Source organism: Galeopterus variegatus, unplaced genomic scaffold (assembly GCF_000696425.1).
Source record: "Galeopterus variegatus unplaced genomic scaffold, G_variegatus-3.0.2 Scaffold1964, whole genome shotgun sequence".
NCBI classification, from domain to species: domain Eukaryota; kingdom Metazoa; phylum Chordata; class Mammalia; order Dermoptera; family Cynocephalidae; genus Galeopterus; species Galeopterus variegatus.
Genome location: NW_007728075.1, coordinates 248,794 through 264,402, shown reverse-complemented (window position 1 = coordinate 264,402; position 15,609 = coordinate 248,794). Strand labels below are relative to the sequence as shown.

At 43.6% G+C, this 15,609-nt stretch overlaps 1 protein-coding gene across 2 annotated transcripts in view; it reads right to left on the bottom strand.

The window, feature by feature from the left end:
* Positions 1-4,023: 4,023 nt before the first annotated feature.
* The window catches only part of PLEKHB2 (pleckstrin homology domain containing, family B (evectins) member 2), a 35,066-nt gene continuing 23,480 nt past the window's right edge, over positions 4,024-15,609 (bottom strand). For both annotated transcript variants that reach the window (XM_008579836.1, XM_008579835.1), the window contains 3 exons: positions 14,898-14,987; positions 11,562-11,670; positions 4,024-6,943 (listed from right to left, as the gene is read on the bottom strand). In XM_008579836.1, the coding sequence (XP_008578058.1) occupies positions 6,807-6,943; positions 11,562-11,670; positions 14,898-14,987 (336 nt within the window). In that variant the 3' untranslated portion in view covers positions 4,024-6,806. The remainder of the gene's footprint in view (positions 6,944-11,561; positions 11,671-14,897; positions 14,988-15,609) is intronic.

The window sequence follows — 15,609 nt, the reverse complement described above, 5'->3', positions numbered from 1 at the left end:
TCCTGGGGCTGCTCTGACACCCAGTGGCAGCTCTCAGAACCAGCAGCGGCATGAAGGAAGTGGCAGGGAGTGGGAGTGAGTGTGGGGAGGCGGAGAGAGGGAACGAAAGAGGGATAAGGAGGGGGGAAGAGAGGAGGAAGAGAAAGAGAGAGACAGAGACAGAGAGAGAGAGGGAGGAGAGGGAGAGAGAGGACACAAGGGAGAGGACGGGAAGGAGGGAGTCCATTCTAGACTAGTGGTTCTCAAACTTGAACTTGCAATGGAATCACCCTGATTCAGGTCTGGGCTGGGTTAGAATCTGCTTTTCCAATAGGTTCCCAGTGGCTGCCACGCTGCTGGTCCACACTCAGAACCACAGGTCTAGAAAAGGGATGGAAGGGACAGAGAGAAAGATACCCATGCTCCTACTGGGTGTCTACAAGTGAGCTGATGCTGTCATTAGTATACCTGCCTCACAGTGGTAACTGAGGCTGGAGAGGCCACTCTGACCACCTTCCAACAGCCAGAGAAGTGATAGAGATTTGCATTCAATACAGCCTCAAAGTCCTCACCAGTGGTCCCTGCTGCCTTTGACCTCACCCGGGAAGGCATGACTGCTCCTGAGAACTGGGACTTAGTGGCCTCCACAGACACCCTACCCAACATACCTCCCCACAGGTACCCAAGGTTCAGACTCCCACAGCACAGGAAACACCTGGTGCTCACCTGGCCTCTGACAGGTAAGTGAAAGAACCAGGCAGGGCCTGCCAGGGGGCTGCACAGGAGCACCCTGAGCTCACTGCCCACTGGGAAGACCCTGTTTGAGGAGTGTCATCCTGATGACACAGCAGCCCAGGGCTTGTCTGAGCTGCCAGCTCTTCTGGAGCCCCGGGGAGGTACCTCTGACCTGATTCCCAGTCACCAGCCAGAGAAAATGCCCCAAGATCCCTGCAAAGCTGGTGTCAGGTGCCTGCCTCCCACCCACTGGCTTCCCACTGGCTGTGACTGTCCCTGAGCCTGGAAGTACAACAGGAGAGGAGGGAGGCTGTGGTTGACAGGCTGCGGGCATACTGTCCAGTGTCGCTCCTCTCGGCATTATGTTGAGCTGGAAGCCTCCTGGAGGAGGGGCCCTGCCCTGCAGCTCAGAGGACATCAGCCAGAAGAGCAGAAGGGAGATTTTCCAGAGGAGGAGAGGGGAAAGTAGAATTCTGCAGACAGGACAGGGCTTGGGGAGGCCAGGACCAGGGGAGTCAAGGCTGCATACAATCAGCTGGGGGCTGCTGAAAACAGACTCCAGCCTACCCCAGGCCCCCTCAGGACTTTATGGGCTTAAGTCCCAGAAATATACATTTCTGACCAGCTCCTAGGCACTGGAGTTTGGAACTCAATGTTCTCAAGCCCTTGGCAATGTGGCCAAACCACGTCCCCAACCAAACCACGATGTACCATAAGAGCAAAGTGGCAGGGTGGCATCTGTCCCATCCCACATTGTCCTCCTCCCTTCAGGGCTACGATCCCACAGGTCCCAGAGCTAAACCAAGCCAGATGTGAGCTCAGGCCTGTCCTGGTGCTTCAGGGATGGCACAGCCATGCCAACCACCTCCTCCATCCCACAAGGATGGGCCCTCTGAAGGCAGTTGTAATAAACATTTACCCAGCATTCACAAAGGTATCAGGTATTGTTCCACGTGCTTCACATCTGTACGGACTAGATTAATCCACATCACAATCCATCACGGTGCTACTATTATGCCTGTTCTAAAGAGGAGGGGGAAAAGCACAGAACTTATGCTATCCTCAAAGCCATGCACCTGGTAAGTGCCCACCGACCACTGAAGCCAGGCACCAGGCTCGGAGTCTGCAGGTCTCCTCTAGACCTCACTGCCACTGGGGCCTGCCCCCATGTCCACTGGTTTAGGGGTACTGAAGGGAGAAAATTCTTAGTAAGGAGTAAAAGTTGGGGCTTATGCAAAGGCCAAAAAAGGATCATGGGAATACAGGAAAGTCAACACTCAATTTTCACATTCCCTGGAGGGGGAAGGACAAAGCCTTTTCCATCTACACAGCTCAGGAGTGGCAGGACCTTCCCTGCCATGAGAAACAGGAAACAGTCTCATCTTTGTTTGAGAGCCATGGAGAGACCCTAACTGTCACTCATTTTTACAAACAGCAGAACAGAAATTTAGGAAAGGGGAACAAAGGAAGGACCGAGATTTGCTGAGCACCGCGGGGTGCCAGGCCCTCTGCTATAGCCTTCATGCATGCAGATGTTAATTCTCTATCAGTCCTGTAGGACTGGCATCACCCTCCCCCCCAACATTTATGAAGATGAAAACAGCTCAGAGTGGGTAAGCACCTACCCTAGGTCCCCCATAAGTGGCAGTGTGGGATCTGGACCCTGGCAGTGCTCCTGCAACTCCCCTGTGAGTTCAGCCTTACTCCCTGCTGTGCCCATCAGCTGGCACTAGGCCCAGGTACCTGGAAGCAGCTCATTCTGGTCACTTTTGCTGATCAACAAACAACGCTCCCTTCTGGTGCCCATTACATGGACACCTGAGGGGCAGCACAAAGGCTCTGCTTCATGGGTCTCATCTGGTAGCATGGCTGAGGGACAGTTTTCATGGTTGGGGGGGGGGCAACAGAAGGACGAGAAAGCTGCAAACTCCTACATTTCCTAAAGCACCTGCTCAAACGTGGCCCGTGCGCACCCCAAATTCCACGGACACACCGACAGTGAGGCGGGGGCGTCTGCTCCTCCAGTGGGTGAGGCGCACCGTCAGTCACTCAGCAACAGGTGAGAATTTATAACCCTCTCACAGGGAAGGGGGGAGGGGGAACAATCAGGAGCAATAAGGCAATGACACTCAGTAAATTATTGATTGAATAAATTAATTTATTATAGAACAAATGGATGAAATGACTATATTCCTTATTGGAAAGGGTAAATACCTTCCTCAGGGAGAGAAATGATTTAACAACAAAAATATCGATAACCAAATGATACTTGTGTTGTGTGAACAATTTACTTGCAAGGAAGGTAACTTGCAACCACCGACTTCATTAATCAGTCAATCCCATGCAAACGAAAGTTAATATAAACCTGCCTTCCACTGAGAGTTGAGGAGAGCTGACAACCATAGTATGTCACGTACCAAGGTCTGTTGTGTATACCAGCAGCTGAGGCCAGAGCCGCTTCCTCCTGAGCTCAGACTAAACCCCCAGGCCCTGTGCACTGAGCCAGGGCCCTGAGACTCACTCTCACCACTAGAAGGGGAGCATCACTTCCAAGCTGAGGATTAGTGTGTCTTCACCAGCTCTTTTTCTTCCAGCAGGATGCAGTCCTCCTTTCTTACAGTCCTCCCACAAAGGACTCCAAGGAAACTAGATAGATGTTTCAGTCCCTGACTGACCACCTGGGGCAGAAGTCTCGCCTCCCTAATGAACTCACAATGGACTGCGATTTGAACAAGAGATAAAGCTTTCCGGCATTCAGCTCCTATCATCTGGGGTGGCTTATTACAGCAGTTATTCTCTGTGTATAGGGCAATATTTGACTCCCACTTCTAGGTCTTGGTGTAATCCTGGAGGTGCAGACTAACACCTTTCGAGAGCTTTCGAGCTAGCACCAGGGAACCTCTAGTCATCCACTAGTCCCCACCACCTTCAAGAGCCCCCACACTGGAGGACTAACTTTTGTATATCCTTCATTCTGCATTGTTAGCAATAGCAAAAGTCAAATGGGTACTGGATAAATTACAAGACAAATAAAAGGAAAGAGGAAGTTCTTTACGTGCTGATATGGAAATATCCAGATATGTAAAGTGGAAAAAATAAGGTGTAGGAAAACATACCTCATCAGTTTTCAAGGTATGATTCAGGAACCCCCAAGGATGCCCAAGACCCTTTCAGGAGGTCTGCTAGGTACTAGCATTTAGTAGGCCCTTAATAAATGACATTCTTATTGTCCGTGACAGCAAAAAAAGGTGACCATGTGTTACTACAAAATAATTTTTAGAATATAACAGAAGTCATAATGAAACATGCTTTGAGGTTAATGATCATTTAATGTATTAACATCTGCACTTATAAACATACAATTTGCATATACAGGGAAAAACAGGTTCTGCAGATGCAAAAGAATACTAAAGACAGGTAAGCAATCACAAAACAGATCAACTCTAGGAGAAAAATGGAACTGCATTCCATGCCTTGTGTCTACATCAACTAGAGAAGGAAAAAGAAAGATTACACAGGATCAAAAATTGATGTGGAAAATACATGTGGGTCACGATATCTCAACTGTAGGAACTTCATATGATCCAGATGGCTACCTTGGATCCTGGACAGACTCAAATAGACAAGTTCTGGTCTTTTTCATGAATGATGATCTGAGACTTTAATCACAGGTCTCCCTCTTCTCTTTAAAATCCAAGATCCTGAAAGTTAACTCAAGGAATGTAAAGAACAGAACTAAAAGAACAATTAGATCAGCATGTGTACAATGTCAACAGCCAACTTCTTCTAGGTACAGATCATCATTTAAAAATATAAATGGAAGTAAAGTGCTTACTCAAACCTGAACAAGAAATTCCTTCCAACACACATACTTATTGACTTGGGATCACCAAAGTATAGCACTGTAAGTGAAGGACATCAGTGAGAAACTGAGGCTGTCAAAAGGTTGGCGTCTATGGGAGCTGGTGCCAAGGAAATAAGATATCTAAGCCCATGTTTATCTGCAGTATGCATTTCACACCAGGATCAAGTCACTAGTGGGAGTGAATTTCCAGGCTCAACTATGCCTGCCTACTGAGGCTGGCCCCACTGAGGACAGGGACTGGGGAGGGAGACACACACACAGAGGTGCCCAAGCTTCAGTCCACACCTCTCCCCCTTCAGACAGAAGTAGCTAGGGGAACTTAAAGAGCATTTCAATGGCGTAACTCAGTACTCTATGGTTCCCATAATTCCTACCCACTAATTCCAAGTTCAAAATTAACACTCCATTGAACCATTAAAAACTGTTATTAACATTTTGTAAGTAAAGCATAGAACTTTAATAGATTACTGTCTGAACAAAGCCATACTTATTGCACAGGATGTAAAATCTTACAAGCAACATTTTAAACCTTTAACACCAGTGTTGTCACATACTACATCTATCCAAAGAGAGGACAGAGAAGTACACCTCCTTTCAGCTGCAAACAAACATTCAGCAAGTCCCCTAGGATTGGCTAGAAAGACAGACCTATGGCCAACACTAAGTTCATTTGGCGTCTGGTTTCATAGGTAGATCTATTTAAGTCTGCTTCAGGAATGGGCTGGCTGAGCAGTAAAACAAGAGAGCAACTACGGAACTGGCCAGGCAAAATAAAAACAGGATCTGTGCTACCGGAGTGTACTTAGGGAAAAAAGGACCATATGGAGTGTGGAGCAAGGAACTTCACTATGCTAAATTGCCTTTGTAAAAGTATACTGTTTAAAGCATGCAAGACAGAAAACCCAGAATAACTAGAAGCTTTAAAACATAAATTAACAGAAATATGAATATTTGTAATACATATTTCATGAATATTGGAAATATGAGTATTTGACAGAAAGCTAGGACTGTAGTTTTTCCCACATTTGGGAACTCAAAATTAAATGTTTTAGGCTTCTCTACCACATGTGGACCAGGAAGAAAAACAAGCCTGGAGTCCTGTCCAGGTTGAGTGGTACCTTGAGCAGGTCCCTCATGTACCTAGGTCATATTTCCCATCTATAACCTGAGTCTCTCCCAGCCATGATCCTTCCATCCCAGGGCTCAGTGGACAGCCACGATGCCCCACTCCTGCATAGGGCAGGCCTTCAGAGGGACAGAAAAGAGCATCCTCTGCACAGTGCAATCCCCAGAAGGCCTGAAATAGAAACATTCTATCTGTGGTTCTCCTTCCACTTTCCTCCCCATTCTTTAATATTACTTCCTCGACAAGTAGAAAATAGGCTTTAATAGGCTTACGTGGCAATAAAAATACCCAAAGCAGACACTAGTGATGCAGCATCTCTAAGTAAAGGAAATCTAACTCCACACACTTTTTTGTTATTGTTCTGCCTTCTTCATATTTTGAAGGATAATGTCCTAAAACTCTGAGGCTCAAATCAATTCCTAATTTGGGCTCTTTTCCAAGTATCACTGCCAAAAGCAAACAAACAAGAATACAAGAATAAGAAGCTCTAGGGTTAGGCAGATTCCTGAAGCATCCTTTTTAAAAGGGGGTGAGGGTGGGGTATCCCCTGTCATCCTGAGCAGTCAGCCTTGCTGGCGGCCTGCAGAGCCCCAGAGGGTGGATCGTGGGGCTCCCACACCACTGACTCAGGGAAGCTACCTGGTAGCTTACCAGCTCACAACTCCTAAGGTAACACACAGCCAGTTCTGGTCTGAGGTTTCAAAGTTTGAAGCTAGACCAAAAGGAAGCTGCAGTTATTCCTGCCACAATTGCTCACTCATTCATATATCACTAGAGTATTGGCATAATACGAAAATAAATTATCCCTTAAGCAGTACCCCAACTCTAAAAAGAAAATGTCCAAATAAGGTATTCCAAGAGTTCCACAGGAAGCTCTTGCAATATGCCAGTGCCCCCCAGAGTCCATGTTTCAGTAAACAGCACAGCTCAGACCTTTCTCTACAGTACTTATGTGGATTAGTTACAATTATGACATCACTACTTTCAAATGAACTACGAAAACTATTATTAAAAACATTTGTCACAAACAGAAATGCCCTGCAAATCATATTATTGCACACAGGGTTGCCAGAAGCTATGCACATCAAGATCTCGAGGACTCTAGAAGACCCAGAACAGAGACCCTAAGGCCATGCCCGTGGCCGCTCCAGCCAGCATGCCCAGTGCCAGATCACTGTCATTGTCTCGATACCGCTCACGAATGATGACTTGGTTGGTAGGCTGCTGTCCATAAAGTCCTGAAAAAAAAGGGAAAAAAACAGACCTCTGAGGAGCAGTTTGTGAAGTCCAACATGCACTCAGAAAGACAGCCCACCAACTGGGAACACCATGTCTCCTTTCCCGTCACACTGGCATCCCGCCTTCCTCTGAACAGGTGGCAGAGGAGTGGCTGCAGTGAGTGCACCCCAGCCCCTCCTCCACGTGGCCTGCCGAGGAGGACACCTCCATCCCTAAAAGCCCACCGAGAAAAAATCAAGATCCTCAGCTTGCCAAGGGCCTAAGTCCCCAATGCTGCAAAGAGTGAAACCCTGATAAAGCTGCAGATTCCATCCTCTAAGGTCCACTTCAGCCCTCCACACCACGCTTATGGGGATGACAGATAAATGCGGGGAGCACAGGAGACACACACCTTACAGACAATGGGAGAGCCAAGAAATCTCACTGAAAGCCCAAAAAGAAAAAAGCCCATTTAAAAGTGAATTAGCTTCTTAGTACTCATGCAAACCAATTTTTAAATTAAACCTTAAATCTGCTGATATTACTTGTTCTTCATTTTTAATAGCTTGTCTTTACGGGGAAAATAATAAATATTCATGGTAGAGGTGAAAACTTCTAAAAAAGCAAACTTTAAATTTTTTTTTAAGATAATTTATTATACATACATGTGGGATACAACGTTGATCTTCAATAATTGTGCACAATGTGTGATGGTTAGATTAGGATAGTTAGCTTATTCAGCATTACAATATGTAATCATTCTGTGTCCATTAACCAGTTCCTCAATAGCCCCCTCCCCCTGCCCCACCCTTCCCCTTTTCCACCTCTAGTAACCATGGCTCTTTTCTCTCTCTCTAAAAGTTCAGCATATTACTGTGACTGTTTCTTTCTCACTCTGTCTCTCTTTATTGTTTATGTACTGTTTGTTCTCTTCAGCTATATTGCCTAGTAGCTAACTGACTTTCAAACTGCTCACGTATTAATAAGGTTAAACTTTCCTCCTTGATCCCCTATTCCTTTAACAGTTCAACCCTAGGAGAACTAGAAACTACTCTACTAGTAACATGTACCTGGAGATGGAGAACAGAAGTGAATCCAGCAGTGATAGTGAAGGCCAACATTTCCACATGCTTCCAGTCTAAGCACTTACAGCATCACAAGCATTTACATGCACTGACTCACTTAATCCCCACAACAACCCTAGGAGTCGAGTAGTATTATCCCCATCTTACAGATGAGCACGGGCAGTTAGGGCAGGCAAACCTACGCACTCTGACTACAGTCCGCACTCATAACCACTAATGACAACAGAGGAGGACAGGAGACAGAAAAATCAAAACCACAGAGTAGGGAATGAGACCACTATTAATCTAAGGGCTGATGAAGCACAGGGAACAGCATTGGAAGCAAATGATTTTTTTATGTAACATTTAAATTTCAAAATTGGTGAATTGTGGCATTCACTTTCACAGCCTTGAAATTTAAAAATGTTCAGAAATGCAACCCCAACTAACAAAATGTGATACAGTAGAACTTGTAAGCTGACCTAATGAAAAGATCCACTGGAAAATCCCTCACAAGTCATGCTGAGGGATCTCCTCACTGCAGGACCAGGAGGCCACTCTCTCGCAGCTCCTGCTTATCTCTGCTCCTACCAGTGAGCTAAGTCCAAACCAAGTCAGCTGAAGACGTTTCCAAGTATTATTAGGTACTATAATTACCTAATTTAACTGAGTATTACTTAAATGGTCAAATGTGAATGAGAAAAAGGTAGATACTATTTCTACAACAACTATGTTCGACACTTTAGGAAAGACTAACTAAAGGCAGGTCACTTTTATTAATTACTACCAAATGAGGAAACCGAGAAAACTATGAGAGGGGAACGGAGGTCTATGATCACAAAATCTAGAAGACGTCTGCTCTTGGACTTGCCCAGGAAGCTGCAGTGCAGTGATGAGCACAGTCTCTACAAGACAGAAACAGAATACTCCACCAAAGAAGCCAACTCAAAACAAAGACCTCAACCTACATCAAAAGGCAGCTGTACAGATGTCCAGTTATGTAGATAAATTAAAGCACGACACTTATCATATGTATACAGTACTCTACTTTCTCATTTGGTTGACTGACCACTGATCCCAATCACACTAAACACAAGGCCTTTAACCAACTGTGTGTGACTAGGAGGGTCCCTACGGACTAGCTATAAGCAGTGAGAGGTATAGGCAGTGAGACCCTGGAAGGCAGGATAGCACGGAGCTGGCAAAGCACTACGGTGTCCTAGAAAGGCTGATGAACACCCAGCTGGTTGTCAGCATAACACTGCGGTGGAACAACCACAAACCCACTTAGCCCTCCCACAGTCTGTGTGTCTCCTGGCTGGTCACAATGCCTACTGACTCGGCCCCTTGTGAAGAAAGTATTCAGAGGCATTGCCCACAAGAGTGTGATTTCTTTTCTTATGAGAGTCTAGGGCAAAGATGGAATCTAATCCCTAAAAATTTCCTTTACAACCATTTCTGCAATACTTCTGCTCTTTTATAGTAAGAAACAGCTGTGATTGCCCCATTCTGTGGATGGGGGACTGAATAAGAGGCTGGCTCTCACATGACAAGGCTAGGACTTAAAAACCCATCACCACCATCATGCCTGCAGACAAACAGGCAAAGGAAAATAATTCACACAAGCGGAAATATACTTAGTACAATTATAAATTGCCAGTCATCCTAAAAATGTAAACTAAAGCAACTTGATGATTGCACTGTAGACCTACTGAAGTAATCAAACTTTTCAAGCATTAACAACTGGCAATCTTTATGGGGCTACAGAGAAACCAGTATATCATTAACTGCTAGTGGTATTATAAATGGGTAAACTGTTCTGGGAATCAACTTGGTAAAATGGTATCAAGTCTAACTGTAATATTAACAGATAAAACAATATAAAGTCAGGGATTTCTCTCAAAATAATCCAGAGGTAGGGAGAGAAGGTGGAGGGAGAGATGAAAGATGATCAGCCATGATGCAGTAACTGTGGAAACTAGTGATGGACACATAAGAACTCATTATACTATCACCCCTATTTTTGTATGTTCGAAAACTTTTAAATGTCTGTGCTTTTTCACATGTTAATTTAATATACAGAAATGTATTCTAAGACACATTCAATAAGAATAAAAAAGAAAATGATTAAAAATATTCAAAGAAAAGAAAAAGAAAAAGGAAAAGAAAACAGCCAATACCGCAAGGTTTAACTAACAATGTATCACCCAATATGATAACATGCAATCAACAAAACATTTGTGAATGTTAAGTAGCACTCTGGTCAATACATTATTTTGAAATTTAAAAATCAGAATAAATACAAAAGGCAATGTACAATTACAAAAATGAAATATTTATATTATATGGGAAAAGTAATTAAAACTAATTGTGCCAGGGTCACAGGATGATGGACAAATATTTAATCTTTCATAACAAATTATTATTACTTTATTGGTTTTCAATTTGATGTGAAAAATATCAAGCAGGGCAACATCCTCCAAAGTCCATGCTAGTTGGGTGAATTCACATCCGATTCCAGGAATGGAGGAGTATAATGAGCTTTCTATATTTCTATTCAAGAAAGCAGCTCTCATATTAAGTGCTAAATGCATCAGAAGACAAAGTAACCATCAGTAACTACAAGGACTCCCATCTAAGAGTGTGGCCTTGGGCTTCCTTGGCTTCTCCGGACACTACTATCAGTGCCCACCCACCCTTTCTGGGAAGAGTTCCTCCTCCCACTGCTTTTGTGCTAAGACAATGAGCTACTTTGCTCACAGCCCATGGACAAGTCAGTTTCCTACAGACCTCCATTTTCCTCATATCCTAAGCTCTGGGCTCTAGTTCCAGTCTAATCCCCAGCACATTCTCCTGGCACACCAATGTGACATGCCCACTGAGACCTGCCCCTGCAGACTTCATGGTGGCCTTGGTCTGCAGGCCATCAGCTGCAGGCTCTGCCCTCCTCACCTCACGTTGACTCCAGCCCCATGCAGCCTTATGCAGCTCCACACAGCAGCCAGCATTTTCCCACATCTCCACCCTGCAGACCCCCTTACCCAGGCTTGATGCTACCGACACAGGCTCAGTTACCTTCACCTACAATTTGTTCATGTGAGGCCAAGAATGGAAAGAGCACATCCATATCTCAGAATAAATACAAACCCCTTCCAGGCTTCAATTTCATTCCACAATAGAACATTACCTCAGCAGTGACAACTTTCCAAGGATGTTACTGGTAGGAAAACACAGGTGAAAGGTTACTTCTCATCCCTTACAAAGGGCTTCTTACTTTGATTGCTTCTTAATATAAGTGAATCCCAATAAGTACAAATTCTTTTGTTGGTAACTAATTTGTACATAAGAGTGAAGTTCTAAAAATCAAGCCTATTCTAGCACTGTAGAGCAATGTGAAAATACAAAAGGCTTATTTAAAAAATAAAAAAAGCATAGTAGCTAAGTGATTTGTGCTCCATAAACAGAAAACATAGCTCACTTAACTTTAAACTGAGAAATAAAAAATCTTACAAGCCTCCTTGGTCTTACCTATTAAATGAGGAGAAATAAGAAATGGGAGGCTGGCATAAGTTACCTGCATATGGGTACTGGTAGGGCACAGCATACGCCTGCCCATTCGCAGCATATACAACTTGAGTTCCTGGCGGGTATGCACCACTGTATGGACCATAGCCATATGCCTGCTGAAAAGAAATAAGCTCATTAGAAACACAATTTTGAAATCCTTAGTAATCCATTAAAATTGGGTCTCCAGATGGCAGTCAATAAAATTTAAGAGTCAATTTTAAAAAAACAAAAAATAAGTATAAGATACTGTGGTTCTGCCTTTTAAGATTATTAATCCTATAACTGGGAGTCTAGTTTCAGGCTGAAGAATGAAGAAGGTGGAAAACTACAACAAAAAAAGAGAACTGGATTTGAAAGAGATTTGGATTTCAACTCAGCTGCACCATTAACTTGACCTTCATAAATCACCTACCTAACTACTCTGGGCCTTGTTTTTGTTCACCTGTAAAATGATCAGGATGGGTTAAATGATAATGAAATTCATCCAAAATCAGTGTTCTCCAGGTAAAGCCACTCTAGAAGCAGAACCCTCCCCAGCTCAATTTTGGCAATTCCAGGAAGAATATGGAGGACGGAGTACCTGAGGTCTGGTACCTGGGCAGGTGACTAGTGGTCTTCTGGCCACACACACCTATGAAAGGTCATTCCCAGGAACAGGCAGTGGACCCACCTCCACTGACCAAGTGAATGAGTACCGTGTGCTGAGAAACACTGAGATAATAGGCCAGCCTTCTTATGAGCTCACTGGTGAGAGGGGAACAGACTCATTTACAGACAATTACAGTTACAGTAGTCCCCCTTACCTGATTTCACCTTCTGCAGTTTCAGTTATGGTTTCAGATACCTGCCATCAATTGCGGTCCGAAAATAAATGAGTACAGTACAACAAGATAATTTGAGAGAGAGACCACACTCCCATAACTTTTGTTACAGTATATTGTTATAACTGTTCTATTTTATTACTAGTTATTGTTGTTAATCTCTTACTGCACCTATTTTAAAATTAAACTTTATCATAGGTATGCATGTATAGGAAAAAACAGTGTATAAAGGGTTCAGTACTATCTATAGTTTCAGGCATCTACTGGGGGTCCTGGAATGTATCCCCTGCAGATAAGGGGAGACTACTGTACTGCTGTTATGTGACAAGTGTTCTGATACAGGGAAGAACAGGGAGCTGTGGTCAGGCAAACGTGTGTGTAAATCTAAACTTTTTATCTTACAAAAGCAGGAGACAGGACTTCTGCTTCTGGAAGATGAAGCAGACATTCTTTCCCCTATCCCTCACACTAAGCACTGTACAACTAAAATCCCTGTACATTATATATAAAACAAACACAAGGAAACTCTGAATGGTGGAGAGAAGGCAGCAGACTGACTAGGAACCCCAGGACCCGAGGGAGGACACTCAGTGAATCCCCTGGGTTTTCTTTTTGCCTCACATCCCAGATTGGATAATGGAGAAGCTGGCAACCTAGAAATGCCAATTGTAAATGCAGACAAAAAAGGTCCCAAGGAAAACCTGCTTTCTCTTGCCCCTAAGAATTAAAGGGGCAACCTAGCAAGAGAGAACATTTTACACAATAACCTCTCTATTCTAGGAAAACACCACAGAAAACCCTGCAGCCCCACCTCTACTCCCACCAGCAAAGGCCAAGTGTGGAGAGCCTGAACTTCCATGCTCAGCAGGCTGAAACAAAGCATTCCATGTTCCCCTCAGAGTACTGTCAGAGAAGGCTGAGTAGGGAGCTAGGAATTCCATCCCTACTGGATGAAAACAGGACACCCCAACCCACCCCACAGTGTCAATGGAAACCACATGGGAAGCCACAACCCCTTCCTTGCCCAGCAGAAATACGTTGCCCCTCCCCTCCCACTGGGATGGGATCAACAGAGGCCTGGTGGAGAGTGAACTTTCAGGACCACTCAGTGACAACCATGGTACCAGCAGAGGCTGTGCAGGGAGCAGTAAGGAGAAGCCCTTCCCCTTCCCAGACAGAGTGGTCTCAACAAAGACCAGTAAGAACCTAAATTCCCAATCCTCCCCACAGTGACAAGGAACCCAGTTCCCTGGGTGTCAACTAAAGTCCTGTGGAAGAGCCTGGACTTAAACCCACACTGGGCAGTAATGAATCAGCACCCCCAGGAGGAAGTCTGCTAAAACACAGGATTTAAATAAGATTTAAAGTCCTATACTACTTAAAATGCCCAGAGTTTGATCAAAATCCATTCATTATACCAAGAACTAGGAAGATCTCAAACTGAATGACAAAAGACAACAAAAGACAGCAACACCAAGATAACAAAGATGTCAGAATTATCTGGAAAGGATTTAAAGCAGCTATCATAAAAATATTTCAACAAGCAATTATAAACACATTTGAAATAAATGAAAAACAAAGTCTCCACAAAAACAGAAAATCTCAGTAAAGAATACACAGCCCGACCTCCATATCCATGAGTTCTGCATCCGTGGATTCGATCAAACTGGATCAAAAATATTTTATTTTTAAAAGTGCTTCTATACTGAATGTGTACAGATTTGTTTCTTGTCATTATTCCCTACACAATACAGTATAAATAACTACTTACATAGCATTTACACTGCTTTAGGTATTATAAGTAATCTAGAGATGATTTAAAATATACTAGAGGATATACATAGGTTATAGGCAAATACTACAATATTTTATATCAGGGACTTGAGTATCTGTGGATTTTGGCATCTGTGGCAGGTCCTAGAACTGATCCTCTATGGATATCAAGGGATGAATGTATAAAGATATGTATTCAAATTCTGGGGGCAGGCCTGTTGGCTCAGTTGGTTAGAGCACGGTGCTGATAACACCACAGTCCAGCATAGGATCCCTATTATCAGCCAGCCACCAAAATAAATAAATAAATTATATATCAAGATATAAATAACCACATGAAAATTTTAGAACTAAAAAATACAATATCTAATATAAATAACTCAATGAATGGGCTCAACAACAAAATGGAGATGACAAAGAAAACGATCAGTGAACATGAATATAAAAACTGAATGAATATAAAGAGTAGAAATTACCCAATCAGAACAAAACAAAAGCATGATTCACTTTTAAGACTATGTAGTAAAAATAAAATGTGCTGAACATGAATAAAAATATAAAGTAGTTGTTTTGTATCATGAAAGCAAAAGGTGATAAAGAACAATCTGCTTAAAGAAGATAAGGTTTAGAGTACATTTCTCATTTCTCTGATACTGGCTCAAGGTTAAAAAACACACACACAAGACAGCACTGGAGAAACCCCCAGCCGCCCCCATGCAGATGCTCTTCTGCTCAGGTTCGCTCCCTACCTCAGGGGTCGGTGCAGCATAAGCTGTGTAGGGAGGGGGCGAGGAAACCACGGCTGTCTCATCAGACACAACTGCTGAGCCCACGTAAGCCTGCAAGACACAGGAGAGAGGATAAAAGCAAGGGAGTTGCCATACACCTATGTGCTCAATGATGCTGTGCATATGTGCCTTTTATGTAGCAAATAAAAGGTTAAAGGACAAAAATTACAGCTCTCTAAGAAGTAGGAAAAACTCTCGCTGGTCCAGTGGGAGCTCCCAGCCCCGCTCTGGTGACCTCTGTATCCAGGAACAAGCTGGTCTTTGCTCAGTCCCCAGAAGGAGTAGGACTCTCCCAGCTCAGGAAGGCCCACAGAGGTTCCACTGTCACCCAAAGCCTTTTAAAAGATGTTATACAACTCTCAACAATCCTCTTGCTCACAAATAAAAACCCTACAATCTGAAATGTAGCAATCAGAGATGTTCTACAGTCTGTTTTGTACATTAAAAAAAAAACTTCATTAAATTACTCCCCAGTAAAAAGAGAAAAACATGTTAGCTCTTTAAAAAAAAATCCATACAAAGATTCATCTTGGGATCCTGCCCCTATTTGGATCATTAATACTATTTTACCCCAAAAAGAGAATTTTCATGGAAGAAAAGGTAACTGGAGCTGTAGAGTGAGCTTAAGAGGAAGAACAGTCTTGGGCTAACAAGAGTAGAAAATATTGACATT